The sequence below is a fragment of the Nomascus leucogenys genome, chromosome 2 (genome assembly GCF_006542625.1).
Source record: "Nomascus leucogenys isolate Asia chromosome 2, Asia_NLE_v1, whole genome shotgun sequence".
In the NCBI taxonomy this organism is placed as follows: Eukaryota; Metazoa; Chordata; class Mammalia; order Primates; family Hylobatidae; genus Nomascus; species Nomascus leucogenys.
In genome coordinates, this window is record NC_044382.1 from 116,399,770 (window position 1) to 116,417,413 (window position 17,644).

General features: G+C 34.2%; 1 protein-coding gene across 1 annotated transcript in view; it reads right to left on the reverse strand.

The window, feature by feature from the left end:
- Nucleotides 1-17,644, reverse strand: part of FBXL17 (F-box and leucine rich repeat protein 17) — a 536,163-nt gene that overhangs the window by 489,001 nt on the left and 29,518 nt on the right. Inside the window, exon 4 of the mRNA XM_030817453.1 lies at nt 13,297-13,428. Within this exon, the coding sequence (XP_030673313.1) occupies nt 13,297-13,428 (132 nt within the window). The remainder of the gene's footprint in view (nt 1-13,296; nt 13,429-17,644) is intronic.

Sequence of the window (17,644 nt, forward strand, 5' to 3'; positions counted from 1 at the left end):
CTCATAATTTTTCAACTATCATTAAAACATTTTGAGTTCTTGAATATAAATATTTACACTCTTCAACCCCCCCCAAAACACACACACACACAACAATATATGGCTCATTATCAGGCATGCAATAAAGAGATTTGCCAAAAAGCAGGCTTAGAGGATAGTATGACTTTTAAGGTTAAGACAGTGTCTTTAAAAAAAAAAAAAAAATAGATTTTTTTTAAATTTTGAAAAGTAGGACCAGAAGAGGAAACTGCATGATTACGTTACAAGCAAATTTAATGTAAATATAGCACTATAATGCATAACAACAAATAACCTTAGACATGTACTAATATAGAAGCTCAGAGATGGAGGGTAAGCACTAAGGTGATTACAAATTGATTCCAATAACTGGAAGTTCATTTCTGCAACAGCTGAGAAAGGTATGCCTTAACAGAAAGGGGGAAGGTACCCATGTCTAAAGAATTAACCTGTGACACTAGGCAAATGCACACACTAGACTGAAAATGATTTACCACGATTGAAGATCAGATGTGAAATTCCTCCTATTATTATATTGATCAGGAATTAGCATAATTATATTCTTAAAAAAACCCTGTTTTTGACTGTAATCTAAAAACATGATAATATAAAGTATATTAGAAAAATGTGATTGTTTTAAATATATTTTAATATATGAAAAAGATTATTCTTATATACTTGGACTAACTTTATAGCAGAAAACCGGAGGGGTATACCAGAAAAAGATATTACTTCTAGAGGGGAAAAGAAACACAATTTAATCCAAGGATAAACAATAGTTTGGCAGAACCAACACTTGCCCAATTTTTTCCCTCTCAAGTTGTCCAAATGTCACTTAATCCTCCAAGAAAATGAAAAAACAAACTGCATTACTGTAACAAAATATCCATCCTTATTCTTGGACATTCTTTTCCCGTTTTTTATTCTACAAAATTGTTAGAACATATTAAAGAAAAAAATATATGGGAAGAATTTATGAAATTAAAAACCAAAAATTTTATATAAAGCATTTTTTAAAAAACACTTGCCAGTGTAACTTCTGCATGGTATATTACTCTCAAAGCATGCAATGCCAGTATTCTGAACTAAATTTAATGCCAGATCTGCCTGACACATTTTATTGGTACCAAGCAGCAAATATCTATCAAATATTATATTTAATATCTACCTCTAATTGCAACAATGAAGTCAAGCTCTTCTGAACAAACTCAACCACAGAAGCAACTAGTTAACTTTCATCTTTTCAAGAATCAAGTAATTAAAGTATGACAAAAGAAAAGAGACCACACTTCTTAGCAGTCTTGAGAGATTTTTGTTAGGGTTGCCTGAAACAGAAGGATGAAATACTGAAACAAACCAAATATCTTCAATGAGATGTACAACCATGTGAATGAAAATATATAATAGGTAATCTGTAATAAAATATATAATAGGTAATTTGTAATAAAATAATAAAAATAATTCAGTAAATAAAAATGTTTAAAGACATTAAGTTTCAAAATCTGCTTTTAAGAAATCATTTCCTAAAATCTACCTAATTCTTAAAAACAACACACTTATTTGGGATTTCACCTCTTCAAACTATCATTGCCATTCTTCTTGTATGAATGTTAATGAAGAATCACTTGATATTGCTATAGAATAAATTATATTTCACCAATTCAGTAAATAAAAATTGAATTTTACATCCTAAAGGCTATACTTTTATGTACATATTAAAGTATAAATGGTTATGTTTAAAGTTACTGACATGTGTCTCATTTAAAACGTGATTTTAAAAGAAACTCTTTGTTCCTTATCTCAAAAAGAATTTTTGGCCGGGCATGGTGGCTCACGCCTGTAATCCCAGCACTCTGGGAGGCCGAGGCAGGTGGATCACAAGGTCAAGAGATCGAGACCATCCTGGCCAACATGGTGAAACCCCGTCTCTACTAAAAATACAAAAATTAGCTAGGTGTGGTGGTGCACGCCTGTAGTCCCAGCTACTCGGGAGGCTGAGACAGGACAATCGCTTGAACCTGGGAGGCAAAGGTTGCCATGAGCCAAGATAGTGTCACTGCACTCCAGCCTGGGCGACAGAGTGAGACTCCATCTCAAAAAAAAAAAAAAAAAAAAAAGAATTTTCCCAGAACTAAACCAAAAGGACTTAAGTATATAAATGGTTCATCTTCACTGGCAGTTCCTTTCAGAAAATTTACAATTCATACACTTAAAAAAATTTTATTTTTAAGAAGTTCTAACAACTATCCATTTAATCAAAATACTGAAGAATATACAGGTTTCTTTAACCTGTATGCAAACAATCTCATTCTTATTCTAAGGAGTTACATTGGGAGACATTACCGAACTAAAACTCTCAAACCTACAACAAATTATCAATGGATTAGTAAGAACTAACTAAATACAAGAAGCTGACAGAATATAGGAAAGTAAAAAATGTGAGGTAATTCTCAAAGAGTCTTTGCGAAAAATAATATTCAGCTGAGCTTGAAGATAGTAATGAACACATTCTGGAAGAAAGAAGAAGAAATGAATGATAAATGGACAAGTACAGGAAGTAAAAAAAAAAAAGTAATAAGACAAGAGACTAGTAACTGAAGAAATCTTTGAAATGAGCCACTACATATTTCTGAAATGATAAAAATAGTATTTTGGAAAGAGCACTCCTGGACTGTAGATATGATTAGTAAGAGTCAACCTTTAGAAACATCTTACTTCATGAGTGAATTCAGAGGAATACATACAATGTATCTTTAACCTTTCACACTTTATTCCATTAAATTATTCACACAAAAAAGCTTAAAACAATGAAAAACTATAGAATGTATACTGGATTACATGATGAAACTGCCTACAATTATATATGATAAACAGAGATTTATCAGTATATTAATAGAATAAGAGTATATGTGTATATTTTAAATTGTGTCCTGCAACAATTTAAAATGTATGAAATAGCAAGCTACAAAATTATCTTCAAATACTTAGAATAAATATTAACCTACTAAAAATATATAGAAATTTTATCATGTTCTCAGAGGAGTTAGAATGAAAAGCTAGCAGAACATGATGCAAATAATTTTATAACCTCTAGGCATTCACTTGGACACTTAAACAGTAACGAATATAAATATATGCCTTCTTCTTTAGATTCTCAAAGATATACAGTAAAAACGAAAATAAAAGAAAATCACCCAACTGTAGTTCAATAAGAAGGACTCGGATTTACAACCACTTTTCTTTGTATTACAGAGTCTCAATATATTTATTTATATGTCTTATTAAAGTGAATAATAACCATCTAGATTTTATGCTCCAATCAAAAATAGCCAATAAAGATCTGGTAACAGACACTACAAATTTTTTACCCCCAAACTCTCCTCAAGTAACTTGAGTACTTCTACTATCACACTTTAGAAACCAAAAATAATGAAATATGGCAGCCACTAAAGAAAAATACTATACTGATATAGTCTGCAACCTAGATGTGGCTACAACTAAGATGCAACAGAAGAAGGGTTGGGAAAAAAAAAAGTAAGTATCGAAACAGTATGGACTTATCTGGCTTTTAAATTTCTTGGCTATTAAAATCTAGATTATATAGTCAACAACAACAACAAAAAGAATCCATCCCAAAACTCACATGACTATTCATCCTTCTACTGCCTATCAGGTAACTTTATGTTCAAACCTTTGTAAATAATTTCAAGGGGCCGGGCGCAGTGGCTCACGCTTGTAATCCCAGCACTTTGGGAGGCCGAGGCGGGCGGATCACGAGGTCAGGAGATCGAGACCATGGTGAAACCCCGTCCCTACTAAAAATACAAAAAAATTAGCCGGACGTGGTGGCGGGCGCCTGTAGTCCCAGCTACTCAGAGAGGCTGAGGCAGGAGAATGGCGTCAACCCGGGAGGCGGAGCTTGCAGTGAGCCAAGATTGCGCCACTGCACTCCAGCCCGGGCGACAGAGCGAGACTCCGTCTCAAAAAAATTAAAAAAAAAAAAAGGCAAATCTTTATTTAAAAAAGAAAGAAAGAAAAAAAGCTAATTCTCCAATTCTCCTTCCTTTAAGCTTAGTCACTGAAATAACTGGGATTAAGTCTTGGATATCCTAAAACCCTACAACCTCATTACTGTGGATAAAAACATAAGCCAAAACTTCTTCCTAGATCCAATAATACATTTCATTTGTTGACTGACAGGCTAGAAAGGTAGTTCAGGAACATATCCTCATAGATGATGATAGGCTTAATGTACTACTAGCATGCCACTGCCATCTACTCTTATAAAATTTCTATTTGCTAAGCCTAATGACTCAAGTCTTTATCTCAACCCACTATCTCCCGTTGCCAACACTTGAGCACAAAGCCCAAGACTGCACTTCCACACTTGTATCTTAGAGATAATTTGTTTTGCTTCAAATCTCTGATTTTAACAGGTAGTCAAAAAAGAAAGCAAATAAAAATTAGATTTTTATTAAAAAAAAAACAGGACTTAAACTACAGACTATGTAAGTGGGGAAAAAAGCACTAGCCAAAGAATTACACCAAAAATAATCTACCAACTATAAATTTTAAATCCAAAAGAAGCACTCTAAAATTTGATCCAGAAAAAAATATATTTTTAAAGAATACTTAAATATTATTTGGAATTTCCTGTTTTTAACCATAACAAATTCTGCATTATCCACACTGGGATATCTTTATCAGAGTTTTTAATACTAAGCTAGCTTCCTCCTGAGATCCTGTTTGCATTTGGTCATCTCCTATCATCAGCCAATGAGTCCCCAGAGTTTGTGAACTAATTTTAATATTACTAAACTAATATAATTAAGCAGGTAAATCTGCTGGGTAAAAAATAATGCATTCCAAAGAAAAATTGTTTGGATATCATCCAAGTCACTGCCTGTCTTCCATATGACACTGGCACACAGGGAAAGAAAAAATACACATTCATTCTTTATTGCCTTCTATGCCTTCAAATGATAGAATATAATCCACTTATGTTCCTGCCAAGCTATGTGATAAAAAAAAAAAAACCTTAAGAGAAAGATACCGATAGACTAAAAAGAGAATAAGAGGATACGATCTAGCAAAGAATTTAGAATGAGTAAAAATGTATTTATTCTTCAGATTGAAATTATACTGTCAAAAAAACTTGTTTTAGGCCATGCATGGTGGCTGATGCCTACAATCCCAGCAATTCGGGAGGCCAAGGCAGGAGAATCACTTGAGCCCAGGAGTTTGAGACCAGCCTGGGCAATATAGTGAGACCCTGTCTCTACTTAAAAAAAAAAAAAAAAAAACTTGTTTTAAATTAAGTTGGATCTTTCAAATACCACTTTAACAAAATAAAACTGATTTTATTAACAGTAAGAATGTACAAGTCAACATAATTCTGACAAGAATTACATTCTAGTTGATCAGAACTGCATGTTGTTAAAGACAATTATCCCAAAAAATACCCCTTGAGTACATTAGTGACTTTGGCTGGATAAATTTGATACACAAAGAATGGCATCATTAATGTGCTAACTAGGTCAAAACAATTTACTTACTTTAAAAGTGAAAAAACATTTGACTCTTTAAGCTATTTTAAGCTTTTAATAAAATACGTCACCAAAATATTTGAAGTGATAAATGTTTTAAAGCATGCTCAATGCAGTAGTAACCCATCTGTCTCTAACCCAACATTTATTGAATGTCTATTCTATTCCAACACTAGGAGGGATGAATAAAAAGATGAGTACATACTCCCGGCCCTCAAAAGAGTTGACACTCCATCAGCAAGATACATCTCTAAATCATGATTTCAATTACCAGTGGAGAGTGATTTGACATGATATAGAAAAATTTGAAAATGTACATCTCTTAGTACCATATTATATATACTTCTAGTATATGCCCTAGAGAAACTCTTGAAGATGAGCACAAGAGATTTATACAATAATTTTATTGCAATACTGCCTCTGATAGTAAAACAGTAAAAGCAATGTAAGTGTCCTTCAATAGGGAATGAATAACCCAGAGATTTATACATATAATAGAATACTAACAATGAAAAAGAATGAATTATATTAATTATGGCTAGATCTCAAAAATAAAAGTAAACATGCAAATTGTAGACTCATATATACTTTGTGAGACCAGATATTTAACCATATATCACTAGATATAAATTACATGTGACCACAAACTAAATAATACCATGTCATGGGTATCTACATACATATTAAAATATTTTTTAAAGCATTTTAGATCATCATAGCAGTTGCTCAGGAAGGGAACAGTGGGACAATAGTACGAATGTAAGACAACAGAGACTTGAAGTTTATTTGCTTTATTAATTCAAGCAGCAGCAGCAAATTTAATAAAATGTTAACAACTGTCAATTTATGGGTGATGGGCATATAGCTGTTATTACTCCTTTTTGTATTCTATATTTTTCTTAATTTCTCAAAATAGAAAAATAAAACAAGAAGTAAAATCTGATCACATTTCACACTGCTAAAATCTCATGCTATAGTTCTTATTACCTAGAGACTTTCAAATTTCACAGCATGACACTGAAAAACATTTAACAACCTGGTCCCTTCTTTCTTTTCCAGACCAAATATGAATACCTCCCTACTACCTAGTACCTAGTGGCACTGTAACACTCACCACTTATTAAGCATTCCCCATATTTTTCTTATGTTTTATCTTTGTTAATGTTCTTTTCCATTACTGCAATTACCTTACCCTAAAATATGTCTGCTTGCATATTCATCACATCACTATATGTAATTCAAAACTCAGTTCAAATGTCACTTATTATTTATAGGATTTTCAGATTCCTTCCTTATCCCTCACATAAGAATAATTATTTTTGCAACTGGTGTTTCTATAGCACTATCATGAGACCAGGATCTTCTCTCTTTGGCAGTATAACTCTTGTTTAATTCTTCAACACCTCTCACAGTGCCTGGCACATAGTAACTGTTCAAATGTTAATGGAACTGAATGAACATCTGAAACAAGTGTTAAGGAACAGAGTACAGAGTTATCAGTTCATGAATTCATTAAAATTGCCATTAAACCTTCTTGACAAAAATCAAATGGTGCTAGCTTCTGAATTGAAATATCACAAAAATATAAAACACTGTGTTTGTAATACAGAGAAACTTTGTATAAAATACTGCAATTATTTTATTAATTATATTCATATTCAAATAGGATTAAGATTAACACTAAATACTAGCTTTCCTCTTTGATAATTTCAGGAATTTTCCTAGAAAAATTTTTAAATACACTTCTGCTGGTACTTGCAGCTTCTCCTGAAATCAATTATCATCCTAAAAAATGATTTTCTACTCATGCTAATAATTAACTTCTTCCTTTGATGTCTCACAGCACTGGTCCATAAGTGTTTTAAAGGGAGATAATGTCTTTTGGAAGTTGCTACTTGGTTCAAAGGTGTGTAGATTAGCAGTACAGGTAATGTATCCATGCAATCCAAAGGGCTAGAGAAGAAAAGTTTGGGAATCTTAACAGATCTGGGTTAGAATTTTGACTTTGACACCTACCTGTTGTTAACTTCTTTATGCCTCAATTACCTCACTGGTAAAATTGGATAAAAATAGCTACCTCACATGGTAGTTATAAGGATTAATTATATAAAACAGCATAGTACCTGGTATATTAAAAATACGCAATAAAATATAACTTGTATTAAATATTTTCTATTACCAACAAATGACAGCAAAATCCTGACATGTAGTTGCTACAGTCTGAAGGTTTGTGTACCCCCAAAACCCATATGTTGAAATCCTAACCTCCAAGATGATAGTATTAGGAAGTGGGATCTTTGGGGAGTGATTAAATCATGGGGGCAGAGCCCTAATAAATGGGATTAGTACCTTTATAAAATAGACCATAGGGAGCTTGCTTGCCTTTCTACCATGTGAGGACACAGGGAGAAGGTGTCTATAAACTAGAAAGCAAGCCCTCACCAAACACCAAACCTGTCAGGGCCTTAATCTTGGACTTGTCAGCCTCCAGATCTGTGACAAACACATGTCTGTTGTTTGTAAGTTATCCAGTTTATAGTATTTTGGTACAGCAACCCAAATGGACAAAGACAACAATAAGATGAGGTTCAATATCTTTAGGTCACCTCTTTAGAACGCCACATTCAAATATTACTGTTCACTGGAAACTACCATTCTGGGTTTAAGTAAATGCCCCATCCATTAAGAGAGGAAAGAACACTGAAGGCGAGTATGTACTCTGGATGATTTTGGAGGCTAAAATGAGTACTTAACCCTTTTGTACAAAATCCCTCAAAAATGTAAGTTATTTATGTCTGGTATTACAATTAAACTCACTTCACCAGGAGTATTTGAGAAATAAGACATCAAGAGTATAGGAGGGGAACTAGGGGTGCGGACAACAAATCTCCTTAATATATTAACTCATATATAAACCCATTAATTTATTAACCCTGTGGTGAACAGTAAGAGTCAGGAAATGGAAGCTTTCACATAATGCTGAATTAACTACTGCTATTTAAACTCTGACACAAATGTTTATCTTATATACTACTCTAGCTGATTATCAACATGGCTACCAATTTTTTCACCTAACTGCTACAACAGCCTCAAATCACAGCAAAGAGAAAAAAAAATTAAACTGTCAGTGGCTAAGAGGTAAAATCAGACTAGGTGATACTAGACATTGATACAACCCAATTCAAATTAGTAAACTGCAGAAAGCAAATAATAGGCTTCACTATCCTCTCCTGATAGGAGAGGAAAAAAACCTTTATTGAAGCCTTCTTGTGTTTTGTGGCAATGAAACTCATTTGGTGCTTCACCTCTTAATCTCACTTAGTCTGATCCTCATAAGAACATGTATGAAGTAGTATTCTATCCTTTCTGCAAGGAAGGAAAACAAAGTGCAAAAATTAAGATAACTAAAGCAAGTCACATGAGTAAGAAACAGCAGGATCAAGGTTTTAACTGAGTTCAGTGCAACTCAAAAATGGCGTTTGCCTCCATCTCCCCTTAAAATGCTTTCAGCCTAGGGGATCGAGGGGGAAAGCCTGGAGAGGTGAATTTGATCCTGCATCATTCATGTAAGCCTCCAAAGGATGAAATTTAAAACAAGATTGTTACAGCAGCAGCCAAAGGACTCTAAGAGAAGTCAAAGAATTATAAAACTAGTAAAATATCAACTAAGAGATTGAAAAGTATACAGTCACAATTAACTTCCAGGAAATCAACTTTCAATTAGGAAACTTTAATCATTTCCCTATAACTTGCTGAAATCTATTCATAGTGTTACTATTTTCTTGACAATTGGGTTACAGCCTAATTATTCAGAGTAGAAAATGTAAAAAATAGACCAAACACACACATAACACATACAGATCTACATCAAGAATGCTCTGACATAGGACATAGCACAGAAGCTATTTTTGGAATAACTTATAAAATTCCAGTATTTTAAAACACTGGTCTATATAACAAATGGCAGGTAATCTATCTGACCTCATCGTTTTACAATGGAATAAAAAGCCACCCAAAGAGGTTCTCTGTCCAAAAAGTAGAGATGCAGAATCTGGTACAGGGAAATTAAAGAAGCAGAGGAAATATACTTAACTGAGGTTTCTAGATAATTAATAACTATATGCTCAAACTAAGTATGACTTAAAAATAGCTTTGTGGCATGCACTATACAGAAGTGATATAAAACCTATCACTAGAAGAGACAGACACATACAATATGCTAGACCCTCACTACAGTTGTACTCCACAAATCTATTTGTACAGTTGACACAAGAGTTTTAAGCAAATGCAAACTATACCTATGTAGGTACATGACACTTGTCTCACTCAAAAGTAATAACTGAAACAGAACTCAAAGAATTCTCTTTCGGGAAAATTCTACATCTAAGGCCGGGCACGGTGGCTCACACCTGTAATCCCAGCACTTTGGGAGGCCGAGGTGGGCGGATCATGAGGTCAGGAGTTTGAGACCAGCCTGACCAACATGGTGAAACTCCATCTCTACTAAAAATACAAAAAAAATTAGCTGGGCATGGTGGCTTGCACCTGTAATCCTAGCTACTCATGAGACTGAGGCAGGAGAATTGCTTGAACCTGGGAAGTGGAAGTTGCAGTGAGCTGAGATCGCGCCATTGCACTCCAGCCTGGGCTACAGAGCAAAACTCCATCTCAAAAAGAAAAAAAAAAAGAAAAAAAAATTCTACATCTAAGTCCTCAGTTCTCTGCTTCACTATAACTCATTTAAGGCAAATCATTGTTCTCACTTTCCACATGAATAAAACTTCTCCCTCATAAACACAGGAATCCTTCCCCTTTTCTAAAGTTTATCTTACTTAAACCACTGCCACAAATAAAAATGTTCTACTATCTTACTACTTTGTGTAAAATGGTAAGTTCATCCTGTAGCATTCTAGATACAATTATTTTAAATAACTTAAGAAGAAATTTTCCCATTAAGGTCACATAAAGAACAAAAATGTAAAATAAACCATAACATCAGCAGAAACCATCAGCAGAAACTTACAGAGGCATTACATTCTTATCGTTACATCAAGGACACAAAAGCTATGTCACAGAAATATACAAAGACAATGCTGCCATCTAAAGGCCAAGATATAATATGAAAAGATGTATGTATACTCAAATACTACCAAAATAGCTTGATATTTTAAGTCAGCAAAGTTTATACGAAAACTATGCTATGATTATTTTTAGACTCTGCAATTAAGCTATAATACTCTTTTTGAGAATATTCAGTTTATTAAGAGAATTGGCAAAATAATTTGATTATCAGTATTTGTCAAAGCATAGTTGAAATTCTTTTGGCATTCTTTCTGATAGTGTTCTCTGTACATACCTGTATTAGTTGCTAACTTAAAATATTTGTTGTTACATTACTAAGAATAGGTGTCAAAGTAAAAACATCCTAATTACTTAAAACTGTGGCTTCGCAAGTATTTAAATATTTCTCCTTATTTCATAAATTTTAAAAATACAAACTTCCTACAGGAGGTTAGTTATCAGTATCTCAATTATCCAATAAAGAGTTCAAATTATTCTAAATTTCCTTTTGTAATAAACTTAAATGGGTAGAACTGTAGTGAATTGGCCTTTAAGACTTAGCAAAATTACCTCAAATTTCCAATGAAATGAAAATGTTAAATAAAAAAAAACAAATATAAAACTGATTCCCTTAGCATTTACGTATATAACATATTTTTAATGTACTAAAATATTAGAAAAAAACTAATGTGAACATAACAAAAACCTTAAAAACATAAACAGTTGCTTTCTTTGGGAAACCATTGGCTAAAAATTGTTTGTTGTGCCAATAAAACTATTTCATGTTTACTCAACAAGAAAAATAAAAGTCAACAAATATCCTATTGCTTGAGAAACAGAAAACTTCTAAATTAAGATCACCATCCTTTAATTTACTTTGGATGTAAAGTGAAAACCAAAAGTTAGGTAACAAATACAGTTGTGATGCCATAAAAACTACTATGTTTTACATATCTCCTGTAAGTCAGAATTCATACTAGACAACTTAAAGATACGGTGTCATTTAATCCTCAAAACTATAACTAGCAAACAGACAGATATCAATAACCTCATTTACAAATGAGGTGTAAAGAACTCAAGTAACTTTCCCGGGATCACAATGCAAGTGAGTGGATACCAATATTCAAAAATTCAGTCTAACACAGACCTAACTTCTCTTTACAAAATCCTACTGTCTCAAGAATGACTATTACATAAAAATTATTAAATGTTATGAACTCCAAGGGGCAATAAAAAGATCTCTTCATTTTTGAAATATAACTAAAAAAGCAAGTCTTGTTTGTGGTATACTACACATTCAGGACTACCCTGACAACATTTTCAAATACAGACATGCATTGCTTAATGACAGGAAAATGTTATGAGAAATGTGTCATTAGGTAATTTTGTCGTTGTGTGAACGTCATAGAATGTACTTACAAAAACCTAGAGCACACAGAAAGCCCTGGGCCATATGGTATAGTTTTTACTGCCCCTAAGCTGCAAAGCTGAACAGCATGTCACTGTACTGAATACTGCAGGCAACTGTAATACAATGGTATTTCTGTATCTAAACATAGAAAAGGCAAAAATACAGTATAATAATCTTACAGGACCACTACTGTATATGCTATCCACTGTTAACCCAAACATTGTTATATGGACTATGACTGTATGTACGCTGTTTTTCAATTTTAAGAACTCCTACTGGTGCATCCTAGTGACAAGTTTTTCTTTTAACTGATATGATGTACCTATCATATAAAAACATAAATGCTTTGGAATATTATCCAGCCATAAAACATAATAAAGCTCTGATACATGATAAACACGAATGAGCCTTGAAAACATCATGCTAAGTGAGACACCAGAAACAAAAGACCACGTATCATGTGATTCCATTTATACAAAATACCTAGAATAGGAAAACCCATAGAGATAGAAAGTAGATTAGCAGTTGCCAGTGACTAGAAGAAGGGTAAAATGGGGAGGGATAGCTAATGGGCACAGGATTTTTTTAGGGGTAATGAAAATATTCAAAAATCAGACATTGGTAATGACTGCACAACATGGTAAATATACTAAAAACCGTTGAGTTGCACACTTTAAAGAGGTGAAATGTGTTTTACGTGAATTATCTCTCAAAAAAATTGTAAGATTTTTAAGCATAATACATTAAATGTGTCTGCATTACCCATGTATGTGCTTAAAATATAAAATCTATGTAATTGCCCGTATTATATGCTCTAACTTATTGAATCTCATTTTTTATCATACTAAGGAAAAGGCTCTATTTTACAAGAGTACGTTTTTCTGGACAATAAAAAAAATTCTGTCTAGAATTATTATAATCTCTAGAGATATCAGAAAGAACTACACAACCATAGACTTATGTTTGGCAAACAAATTTGATTTTTCCAATTTACCAGTATCAGTTCACCGTCCACATTTAGAAAAGATGCATTAGCACATGCTAATGAGGGATTTTTAACATGCAAGTACCACACGCAAACACCATCTATTCAGTTAAAAGATCGATTTATAAAATCATCGCTTTAAAAGGATTTTTACTTTTAAAAGTAGTATTTGAACCATCACAAGAAAATAGGCAGAAAAAAATTATAAATCAACTTGAAAGAATTCGAAGGTTAGGAACAAAATGAACAATACGAGGATGATAACAAGTACTTACTAATTTGTTTTCCTGCATGTATATCCTTTGTAATTTCAGACAGCCCTTAGCTATGACGATCATGCCTTCATCTGAGATCTTGTAACACTGGCCGAAATGAATATCTTTGAGTTCTCTGCATTTTGAGCCCAGCTGTAAACAAACGGATTTAGCTGAATGCTCAAAAAATAACAAAGGCAACATATTTCAAGTGAGATTTTCATATAATTTTCTGAAAATACCCATGTGAGAGTTAAATATTTATGTTACTTGTAAAATAAGATAGAATGTAAGCAATCCATAACTTAAAACAGTACTGTATAAACATTTTTAACCTTCTAATTTACCTCCCTGTTGCAACCAACTCATATTACAAGCCCACGAAGGTATGTATATGCCTTAACAGTTCAAAATTATGTATCTATTACTCCAGTATTTTTTTTTTTAAAGACAGGGTCTGTGTCGCCCAGGCTAGAGTGCAGTGGCTCAATCATGGCTCACTGCAGCCTCAACCTCCTGGGCTAAAGAGATCCTCTTACCTCAGCCTCCTGAGTAGCTGGGAGTACAGGTGTGTGCCACCACACCTGGCTACTTTTTAAATTTTGTTGTAGAGCTAGGGTCTCGCTATGTTGCCCAGACTAGTCTGAAACTCCTGGCCTCGAGCAGTCCTCCCACCTCAGCCTCCCAAAGTGCTGGGATTACAGGTGTGAGCCACTGCACCCAGCCTCTCGAGTCTTAATAATGAGGAAAAAAATATAATGTTTAAAGGAATAAATTATGGTGTATTCATAAAACTGAATATTATGCAACCACTACAATTGGAACAAACATTTGACAAAAATGTATGTAAGCTTTTATAGTATAATCCAATTTTATAAAGAAATTATGCATATTTAAATGCATACATATGTATTTGTGCACAGAAAAGGGACTGAAATACATACTAAGGTGTTCACAGTGGTTAATTCTGATTAGTGCATGAGTGAGTTTTTATTCCCTTCTGCCTATGAATCTTCTCTAATTTTTTTAATAAACATTGCTTTTGTAAGAAAAAAAAACTTCCAAGTTCTGTCTCAAGTAATGACATTAGAAATATATGTGAGTTCAGTTACTTTTCCAGGGGTGGTGATAGATATAAACTATATTATTATAATCTAGGCTGCACTACAACCAATGACATATTCCTACAGAAATGTAAACTCCATGAAGACAGCAGTTTGTCTATTTTGTTAAATAAGGTATCTCTGGTGCCTGGTATCTTACACTTAGTTGATTTGTTAAATGAATGAAAAGGCTGATCAGGATTACACACTATAAAGAAGCTCATTTTAAACGGGCAAATACAAGAAACCATGATTTTGGCCTCATATACTACTAAGTTCCAGTTAATTCAGGGGTTCTAACTGGCCCATGGAGAGAATTCAGGGGTTCCAGGAAAGCAGATTTTTTAAAAGTACATGTTCATTTTTTATGTTATCCTCCAAATGAACTTTAGCCTTTCCTTATTATATGAAAAACACCGCAGTAGCTTAGCAATACCTGAGACTTTGCAAGCAATAGAAATCAAAGATTATTTCATATATCACTGTTGCAGATACCTTGAAATATTTTTCATTAGTAGTCATCATGCTCATTAGATATCAGATTTTTATTGAATTCATTAAAAGAGGCACATATATTTCTATAACAAATGTTGAGGAAACTAAATCCAAAGCCAAAAGTGGAAAAGCAAAGAAGTCTACTAAAGAACTCTCAACAGACTCACATATGTCTGGCAGTGAGGCTGAGGTTGGGGCTAAAAATACTAGAATTCTTGAAAGTCTGTTTAAAAAGCAGTGAAATCCGCAGTGGCTCACGCTTGTAATCCCAGCACTTTGGGAGGCCGAGGCGGGCGGATCACGAGGTCAGGAGATTGAGACCACGGTGAAACCGCGTCTCTACTAAAAATACAAAAAATTAGCCGGGCGTGGTGGCGGGCACCTGTAGTTCCAGCTACTCGGAGAGGCTGAGGCAGGAGAATGGCGTGAACCCGGGAGGCGGAGCTTGCAGTGAGCCGAGACTGGACCACTGCACTCCAGCCTGGGCGACAGAGCGAGACTCCGTCTCAAAAAAAAAAAAAAAGTAGTTAAATCCTCAGATCACCTCCCCATTACTGCACAGCCTGACCTTGCCCTTTTTTCCACAATGGCAAAAAAATGTATTTCTCTGGGGAGAGAAAGCATAGAGTTTTTGGACAGGGTATACCACATATAGCTGAGAACCCAAGCACAATGCTGAAAATATGGGGATTTGTGAAAGTTTATACAGTGAAAATGGAGGAATTCAAAGAAACATTTCTATCCCATTTCCCAGAATGAAAGGATATCAATTTCCAGACTGAAAGGGCTTATCCACGTGTCCAGCATAAACGACAAAAATAGACACATGGCAATGCACATCATCATAAAGTTTCAGAAACAGGAGTTTAAAGAGATTCTACAGACTTAGAGAGATAAAATTCATAGAAAGGGTTAGGATGAAAATGCATCAAACTTCTTAACAAAACTAAAAGAAAGCAACAGTCCAATGCCATCAAATTCAGAAGACAAATTATTTCTAACCTAGAATTCTGTACTCAGGATTCAGACTATGAATTAAGTGTGAAAGCAGAATTAGAGATGTCTTCAGACATACAAGTTATCAAAAGATTTACCTCCCATATACACTTTATCAGGAAGGTATTGGAATCTGTGCTCTATAAAACACGAGAATACACCAAGGGAAAGAAAACATGACATCTGGGTAACAGAAGATCTAACCCAACAGCAAGAGAAAGAAAATCTTAAGGGTAACGGTGGTAAGATACTAAGATGACCACTAATGCAATCATACTTGTATACCAGAAGTCCAGACTAGACTATCCCACGCAAATCTGCTGTAGGGCAGTAAATGTAATTAAGTATTCACATATAGACATACTAATGCAACTGGAGGAAAGCTTTGGTCTTCATTAGTGTTAAGAGTACAAAAACTAGGTAAAGACATTTATTCCAATGAAAACAAAATGCTTTAGAGAAAAAAGATAGGTGCATAGAATGTAAATACTGAACACTTATTTAACAAAAATTAGAATTATGTTGGAAGGATGAGAGGATAAGACACAGGGAAGGAAGTATAAGTGAGCTAAATCCTTATCTTTGATACAAGTAATCAGCAATAAACAGTCAAAAGTGAGTTTTTTAAAAAAATACAAACAGACATGGCAGGGGAAAATGTTTTCTCATTCTATAGGAAGCCCAACTAGTCTGATTCCCGGTCTCTCCACTGATTATTCTGTATTTAATAAACTGGGTATTTTCAGCTCATACGTGTACTTCTTCCCCTTGTGAATAAACTGCACACAGGGAGCAAGCAATCTTTACTTCTCTATTTGGGGCCACTCTGCTGGTCAGCCTAGTCAATGACTAGTCAGTTAGCCAAACTCCAGAGTCAGGCTAACAATCCCATTTAGCACTGTTTGTAAGCAACATTCTCCACCTTAGATTTTCTGAGTGCTAAAGCTGACATCTTGCTCCTTCATCACTATTTATTTGTCATACTTATCAATTTGATAACATCCTGAGCAGTGAATAGGATGCCCCATGAGACCTTAACAGTTAGTACACGAGCTAGAAAAACGGAGAAATAAAAGAACAGAATCTACATATCAACAGAAGGCGTAAGTGTGGTTTTTGGTAAAGTCTTAGACATCAATGTGTGTGGACAAGTTGGCAGAACCTCAGGTTAAGACATGTAAATCACAGCACCGCAGGCTGGGAAAATAATTTAAACCGACTACATGGTGTTTTGACGTAGAAAAGTAGCTTTGGTGGCTTTATCTATAAAGAAACGACTTTTCATAGAGGCCACATGGATAACCACACAAAGATGAGAACCATGTGGATGGCATATGCAGAAATTACCAGCATGTGAGGTAAAGTCAGATATGGGGAACAGTGCCTCACAGGAGAAGCTATTATGATTTACTACTACTGAGTAAAACCATCATTTAATCTCACTGCAGAAACTGCTATTTAATCTCACTGCAGAAACTGATATTCTGTTTTAGACATCACTGGATATAACCGACAAGACTAGACCTAAATCAGGGCCTATCTGCACTACTCACCATTACGCCATCCACAAATGTCCTAAGTTCCAGACTATCCAAGCACTGTAAAGTCAATCATTATAACTGATACATTTACAATTTGGCTGATAGTCTTTAAAAATTTCTCAATGTTGTATTCATCTAAGACCCACAGGAAAACATTCAGAGGGCATCAACCAAACCCTACAAAAGCATCACCATTAGGATGCCTTAAATCTAGCACAATTAGTACTCTATCTA